This window comes from Eurytemora carolleeae, unplaced genomic scaffold, assembly GCF_000591075.1.
Source record: "Eurytemora carolleeae unplaced genomic scaffold, Eaff_2.0 scaffold204, whole genome shotgun sequence".
Taxonomy (NCBI): Eukaryota; Metazoa; Arthropoda; class Copepoda; order Calanoida; family Temoridae; genus Eurytemora; species Eurytemora carolleeae.
In genome coordinates, this window is record NW_019396099.1 from 1 (window position 1) to 8539 (window position 8539).

The window sequence follows — 8539 nt, forward strand, 5'->3', positions numbered from 1 at the left end:
AAAAAAATTCTATTCAAATTCTACATCAAAGGGTGGCCCAGAAAGGCCAAAATATGATAAAAAGTTGTAGTGTATAGTTTTTTTTGTTGTTGTTCTTTTTCACTTTTCTTTTTTATTTTAGAACCCAGTTTTGTTTTTCTTTTCAAAAAGTGTAATATACTCAGGTCCAAAAGCCCCGAAAAACAGTCATTTTTTATTTTACCTCGTACACTTTTATATGTTTGAATCATTCCCTTATCATTCCATCCTCTGATTGCATTTTACCTCCCCCCCCCTTTCTTCATCCAATTCCAAACCTCGCTTGAATATTCATTTGAAATTTTCCTTTGAATTGAAGACTGGTCTGAACTAAGGTATAATTTCCAATGATTTGGGTCTAAGTTCTGAAGAACTGAGTGCATGTATGCATATACAAACACCTTCTTGAATAATATCAAGCTTGCCAACTAGGCTTACAATCTTTTCTTCAACTCATTTCCTGAAATACAGTGATGACCAAAAAACTGTAGAATTAATCTAGGCTTTCTTTATTGTAACTAATTTAAGGAAAAATAAGTTATAAAGAAATCCTTTTCGTTATATTCTCGGGATGAATTGTATTTAATGTTTGTCGTCCATGTTTAATTTTTTATGTCTATCTCGGATTTTTGTGTGAATTATCGTTAATAACAATAACTATCTTGAGTAGGCCGGTACTACCCAGGTTTATATCATTATAATACCTCTCTCACTGTTTACCCCTCTGTGCTTAGTATTAAATTATGATTTTAGCTCGATCTCGATATTTAATGATGGTCCCCCCAATTGAGGATAAATCATTGATCCCTCAATTTAAGTTATCCCTGCAGGGTAAGACTACGACGGGATGAAAAAAATTAAGTTAATCCAAGGTCTGCATAAGATGGAAATCTATGCTTGATCACAAGAATAGCAACATTCAGAAGATTTAAAGCTTCCTTATGAATGCTTTAATAAAAGAAAGAAGGTTTAAATGGAAATTATAACGAGATAACAGTTTTCTTTCCGATGAGAGAAATACCGCCTGAATTTTGACGTTTTCAGAGAAAGATTTTACATTTTTCTTTAAACTTGAATTTTTTCCTTCCGTCGATTATAAGTATGGTGGAATTCTTTCAGTAGTTAGTGAATAATAACAGTTTGAAATTAAATATACTGGTATAGGATTTATCAACCCTTTGGTAAACGGATTTATAATTCTTTTTGGAAACCCCGCTACAGAGACATGAACATGATACCGATAAGAATGGTCTGAGAGAGAATCCGAATGAAAATAAAACGGAACCAACGGTAAACCCTATTGCTTATAAAACTCCAGGTGTAAATTGAACTAGATAAATATGATATTTCAACTTCTGGAAAATGGGTATAGAGATAAAACATATAATTCATGATGATTTCGTAATGTATGTTATTCACTTTGCAAACATGAACTGCAACCCTGATATGAGATAGAAAATACAAAATTTACACAGTTTTCAGACAGGGAACTACTGCACCATTCTCCGATTCTAGTTTTCAGACAGGGAACTACTGCACCATTCTCCGATTCTAGTGACATTTATGAATAATGCTGTGTTTATGGAGGAGAAAGGAGAAAGAATATGTAGCAAATTGAGCTAATAACTAAAGGGGGGGGGGAATTAATCCTTAAACCCCCCCCCCCCCCCGGCATGGCCCCTGTTAAAACAACGCACTAAGCTACTCACCAAACCTCTACTGCATCAGGAATATGGGAGAGCATAATATTTAAATTATATTTTTACTATATTAGCCCAAGAAACTGATATGAGTCTTTGTTACAAACTCTAATTCCTATATATTTGCAACCCAATGTCATATACCTTTAAAGAAATTTCAAATCATATCATGTTAGATTAACTAATCTAAGTTTGTATTAGAACATTTAAGTTTCTGCCAAAGACTCAATTCCTTTATAAACACTGCAATATGATGGTTTTTATTGGAGGTTCTCATCAGAGTTTAATTCCTTGTGGGCAACCCTGTATTTCAAGATGAGTTATGTATAACATATAAAAGAATTGTTCTATAACTATTGTATCGTGCTCGTCTTGAAATTTATATCTCTGGTTTCAGTGTCACCGAGATGTTACAATATATATATATATTCACAACTACATAGAGATATATGTATCATGTATATATTTATATATTTCTATGTCACTGAGTTGTTACCAATACAATAAACATAAACTAGGCTTTTACGGTGCTTCGCGCCCATCTTCTATTTCAATTGTGAACATGTTCTCTTTCTATACAATGTAAAACAAAGACAAAACTAAAATTGTGCGGATAATATAATAAAAAATCGTGGATTTTCAAAAAATTCAAAACGAATTTTGTTTGAGGCAAATTTTGAAAATTTTATCATCCATAAACCATCCTTGGGGTCAAGCGAGGTCTTACAAAAAATTTGGTCCTGATCAGTTCATCCGTTTTCACGTTTATTGGACACAAACATACAAACAGACACCATGACAAGCAAAGTATAGATATACTTCACTATATATACACTGCAGGTATACAGGGTGCTAACATTCTTTCAGAGATGACTGTACGGAATTTATACTGTCTGCTTTCTTGTATTCATGGTTCAACAGTAAACTTGATTCTTTCTTTGCCAACTCATTATATAATCCATTTAAAGAGTATACTCAATACGGACAACTTAATATAACTTTGAAATCGTTATATTTTAAGAGTTTTATATTGTCTTTACGCGGTCTCATTCTTTGTAATTGTAGGTAATCATTTCTGTATAGTTCAATTGTGATGTTATGACAAGAGCATATGAAGATTACTTTGTTTCTTAACTGTCTACTTTAATGTATTATTTAACAGTTTGCATCTTTATTTCATAGCATCGAATTTTCCAAATTTTGAATGTAGTCTGTTAAAGCACGAAAACTGTACCAATCTTTTAACCAAATATAATCGATCCTGGGGAAATATCATGTTAAAATTTTGGTTTTGTGACGGCAGTTTATTTTAAAAGTTACACTTTGTAACACGAAAGAAAAACAAAAGATATATTTTCTAAAATGTTCTTTTTCGTTTGATATTAATATAAAATAAATTTTTACTCAATTAAGTCAAAAGTTTTGCATAAATTGTTTTTGAGCATATGATTATATATATATATATGTTGGAAACGTTAGAACGATTTGTTTAGTCTCGATTGACTGTATCGTAAAATGTCTAAATTCAATTGTGAAAATCTTCTAAAAGACTATATTTATTTCTTCACAACAGAAATGTATTTTTGGATAATGGATAATATATGAAATGATAATTGATAATTTTATAAACGCAAACTTAACAAATATAGATAAATGTTTTCCTTTTTAGGAAGAGACGGAAATGCATTATTATGATTAGTATCTTGCATAAAATTTTGAAGTTTTTAAGTTATCCTCCCCCCCCCCACACTCACTTATTTTATTCCCTCGGATCAAAGAAGTCAGGTCTCTGAAAGCTGTTCGTTTTTTACATTTCATACACTGAACCCACTTTTTTCTAGTTTGCATTAATTTTACTTTTTTATAAACCTATTTCCAACTGCATTAGTATGAAAGAGTAGAGTAGAACCAGAACAGCTGCATTTCCGTTGGTTTGGTAAAAAGATGAAACGATTGTTGAAGTTTTTGTAACAATTCTATAATAAACCAGGCTAATTAAGTCAACTCTCCATATGTTCTGCATGCTTACTCCACTACTCAAATATTTTATTGAAAATTTATTATCATAAAACAATAAAAAGAAAAACTGCCGAACAACATAATTTGACATGTAACTCCAATAAAAAACTTTTCGTCAATAAAAAAAATAATAAAATAATAAATATTTTATTCCAGTTTTATCATGATTTCGTGAAATGTTAAAGGGGGTTTGAGTTTGGGGGACTTCAATTGGTAAAAGAATCGGCTAATTCAAAGCATATTAAAAATGTTACTAACCGGCCATAAATATATGTTTAATGTTTATCTTTTGGTTTACATACACATATAGGATAAAAAATAACGCAACCTCGACTTGCCTGGTCAAAAACCTCATAAAAATGTTTAAAATTGCGGGAATCTTGTATTGATCTTAATAAAGTATATTATTATTGTTCAATGCACAGTTTTATTAGTTTACAATGTAGAAAGCAGATCCAACCCCCCGGTTTAGTATGTGCGCGCAGTAACTAGCCAGCGGTAAGACTCAGTCTTGAAGCGCATGCACTGAGAGTAGGAGTGTGAACGAATGCCCTGAAACAAAGTAGCATGAATATATGCTGAACTATTTAATATTAATAAAGTTAAAATGAAACGGATTATTTATAGTTTGCTTCTTCTTCCCTTTTCAGTTTTAGGTGAGTTTATTAATCATTAGTTTTCTGTTTCCTTTAAATCTTTGTTTTAAAGGTTTCTAGTCCGAGTATTGCAAATTACAGTATTGTATTGCGTTTACCCTTTTTATATGGTTTAGAACAATAGGAAAAGTTTAGTGTTTACTTGCTACATGATATTACAAATCAATTCTATATATTGGTTTTACAAATTGATTCTCATGTGAACTACAAGGATTCATGGTTTTGAAAAGAAGAATATTATTTTGGCAGCTCCATAATTTTGAAATTTGGCAGAATCAGTTCTCTTTTGAAGTCTATCATTCAATATTCATTTTATATTTCTATCAAATCCACTTGCAGAATATAAATCATTTTTAGTCAGAAATCCTTTCATGTTGTATCCCGTTTCTCTTTCTACTTTGTATCATTGAAACTTCTTTTTTTACTTCTACACTAAAATATTTTTCTTAATTTCTTCTTTTTCCTTTTTTAGCTTCCAATTATCAAACCTTTTCATCAATTAATTTTCAGTCTGTGTTTGGTTATTCAGATGTCAACATTGATTAATTTTTCTGCCAGAAATCTTGTTTTAATTTCTCTTCAAACTTTTGCTCTTTTTCTGTTTTATTTCTCTCTGATTCAACGGTTTTGATTATCCCCCTTTCTTTTTAATATCCTTCTCCCTTCTTTTTTTATGTCTTGCTCAATCTGGAATCTAGTCAACATAAAAAAGTTATATCGGATATATTTCAGTCAAATCCAATTGTTTCTATCAATCCGTTCTAACCGTTTTCAACAAGCAGGGTATACTGATACTGACTATAGTTTTAAGGCTTTTCTTGCATTTTATTTCATTCTACAATTGTGAGACTATTCTGTCCTGGCTGGTTCAAGCTTAATCCTGTCTTGGTTCGAGCTTAATCCTGTCCTGTTTCCGAGTTTCGGGCTTGAGCCCGTCCTGTTTCGAGCTTACTTCTGTCCTGTTTCGGGCTTAATCCTGTCCTTTTAAGGGCTTAATCCTTTTCTGTTATCTTAAGCTTTTCCTGTTTCTGGCTTAATAATTTCCTTGTTACTCCTCTCCTACTCCTTGTCATATTTCTACTACTCCCTGTTTCACTTCACCACCTGCCTGTACTCCCTCCCCCTGCTCCTGTCCACCCTACTCCTACCAGTATCTGGGTGTATCCTCAGGAAAACTGTGCACGCATACAATTAAACATATTTTTACTGGCAAGAACCCTTTTCTAACATTATGTTTTATGAATAAAATACTAGTTCAACTGTAGAAAACTTACCGCTTGGGTTACTTTTTACAAAATAAAGTTAGAATCAGAACCGAGTCTGATAATTAAACAAAAATAAACAGCGTTTTATTTTTAGGGTCTCCGCCAGTAATCACAGAGAGCCCTAGTGACCAAACTGTAAGCAGGGGTGCTCCTGCTACCCTTAGCTGTGGTGCCCGGGGGGACCCGGAGCCCCTGATATCCTGGTATAAGGACGGAGTACTGTTGAACCTTGAGGATGGAGGAGATCATGTTGTTCTTCTACCAGGAGGAGCACTCTTCTTTCTCAGAACAGTAGAGAACCTAAAGGTACATTAGTAGTAGTAGTATTATCTATTTTATCTTAATTTTTATTGTTCTCATTATCATTATTATCTCCATATATTTGAATAGAGCAGAGCTTCATCAATATTGAATACTAAACAAGAGCACAAATTAATACAAGCACACAATGATGGAGATATCTTTGTTTTATATTTAAAATGTTTAAAGCCGATATTTGATTATTGAAAAGACAAAACTTTAAAAGTGTCCTATATTGTGAATAGTTTTTTAACTCTTTCGTTGAATAACCACAATTAAATATTGATAATTACAATTATTTAGGCCCGGGATAGTGGTATGTATCACTGTAGAGCTGAGAACAGGGATGGATGGGTAGACAGTAGGAGATCTAGACTAGAAGTTACATGTAAGATTATACTGATAACCGTTTCATACCTTCTTCACTGCATTTAATAAATATGAAAATTATTCAAAATAACCTAATATTTTCACCCCGTTCTAGCAGATGATTATCATAATTTTCTCATTTATTTGAAATACGTGTAATTTACTCTTGTATTCACACAATTTACTTTTTTGCTAAAATTACTCGTAAATCAACATATTTTTTTCAGATTTGAAAAGTAAGTTCGGAGAAGTGTCGCGTAGTATTATATCAAGAGAGGGAGATATTTTGCGCATATCCTGTAGTCCACCCGAGGGTAGTCCTCCTCCTAAGATATACTGGGAGAAGGACGGTATGACTTTAGTCTCTGACGATTATTTTGTCATTGAAGAAAGCGGCGATCTTCTAATCGCCGAGGCAGGCGTAGAGGATACCGGAAGTTATGTTTGCTTGGCGAGCAACGCCGACACAACCCGCCGCGATTCTCCGATCAGTGTGAAGGTAGCGCGACGAGCAGTAGTGATCGAACGGAAAGTAGTTCCAGAAATCCCCGAGATTTCCGAAAGCTTTATGCTGGACTCGGTTACAGGGTTGGTACACTGGTTACCTTTGAAAGATGTTACAGCGTACACTGTACGTCTAACCGCTAATACTGAGGAGGTAACGAACATAACTGTTGAAGACGATGTTTCCCAAGTAAAACTGCACAGCCTGGACCCCAGTCTAGTGTACAGTGTACGTGTGGCCGGTGTGTACGGAGATATTACTGGGAGCTACAGTGCTCCCCGCCAACTCCGTTATAAAACCCACGAGGTCGTCTTAGTAAACAATACGGAAGAAATACCAATCAAAATATGGGCTATTGCGATGGCTATAGTTATTGTAGTCACTCTCACCATTGTAATGGCTGCAGCTCTGCTCTGCTATAAAACCAAGAAAATGCGAAATCGTCATATTCCGCCAACCTGCTCGGAATACGGACGGAACGTAAGTTGGGATCGTCGTTGGGATGAACACAGTCCAACAACATCATTCCGATCTCAAAATCGTCTGCTACAGAGTGCGTACGACTACGCAATCCCCTCTGTTCACCAGCAACAACAACAGCAGCAGCAGTACCAGTACAGCGGATCCAACCATTATGCGTCAAATACTATTCTAAAACCATCCGTGAACATACTCAAACCATCATACTACGAACCATTAAACTTAAAGCATATTGACACTTCGAATTCATCCTTTGAAAGCGATTATAAAACCCCTCACGATGTATCACATCGTTAAATGCTTGTTTCACAGTGATATTGACGCGGTGTACGCCGCCCAACTTTTTATACATTCAGTTTAAAAGTCATTAATCATATATCTTTGTAAATATCTAACTATGTTCGTCAAATATATCTCTATTAGTTTAAATCATGTTTTAACTGTTTAAGTGAAAGATATTTAAATTTTAATATTTTAATTATCAGCGAGAACTTCTCTATTTATTTACATGTCTTCATAGTGTAGATATACAGAGTTTACAGTGCACACATATTGTATATATTGTTACTGTATATATTATATATATTCATATTTGCGTTGAATATGGAATATGTAGGATTGGTATCAATATTGGTTTTGAATATTTAACTTAAGACAAGGATTCAATCTCAGCAAACATACTATTTTCATTTGGCACTCTTGGTTGAATGTCTAAAATTTAAATAGTGGTTGGCACTGTGGGTTGAATGTCTAAAATTTAAATAGTGGTTGGCACTGTGGGTTGAATGTCTAAAATTTAAATAGTGGTTGGCACTGTGGGTTAAATGTCTAAAATTGAAATAGTATTGGACACTGTGGGTTGAATGTCTAAAATTGAAAATGTGATTGGCACTGTGGGTTCAATGTCTAAAATTGAAATAGTATTGGACACTGTGGGTTAAATGTCTAAAATTGAAATAGTGTTCGTCACTTTGGGTTGAATGTCTAAAATTGAAAATGTGATTGGCACTGAGCTGTGAGTTCAATGTCTAAAATTGAAATAGTATTGGACACTGTGGGTTAAATGTATAAAATTGAAATAGTGTTCGTCACTTTGGGTAAAATGTCTAAATCAAATAGATTTTTGCACGGTGGGTTTGATTTTTTTTATTAGAGCTATAGATAAAATCACATTTTTTGTAGGTTGACACCATCAGGCATTATTATTATTTTATAATGGCTTCCCTT

At 33.5% G+C, this 8539-nt stretch overlaps 1 protein-coding gene across 1 annotated transcript; it reads left to right on the plus strand.

Moving 5' to 3' along the window:
- Positions 1-4241: 4241 nt before the first annotated feature.
- Positions 4242-7741, plus strand: LOC111694921 (roundabout homolog 2). Its single transcript, XM_023463981.1, has 4 exons — positions 4242-4393; positions 5753-5964; positions 6262-6346; positions 6555-7741. The coding sequence occupies exons 1-4, from the start codon at positions 4345-4347 to the stop codon at positions 7607-7609; spliced, it is 1401 nt and encodes a 466-aa protein (XP_023319749.1). The 5' UTR covers positions 4242-4344; the 3' UTR covers positions 7610-7741.
- The last annotated feature ends 798 nt before the right edge of the window (positions 7742-8539 follow it).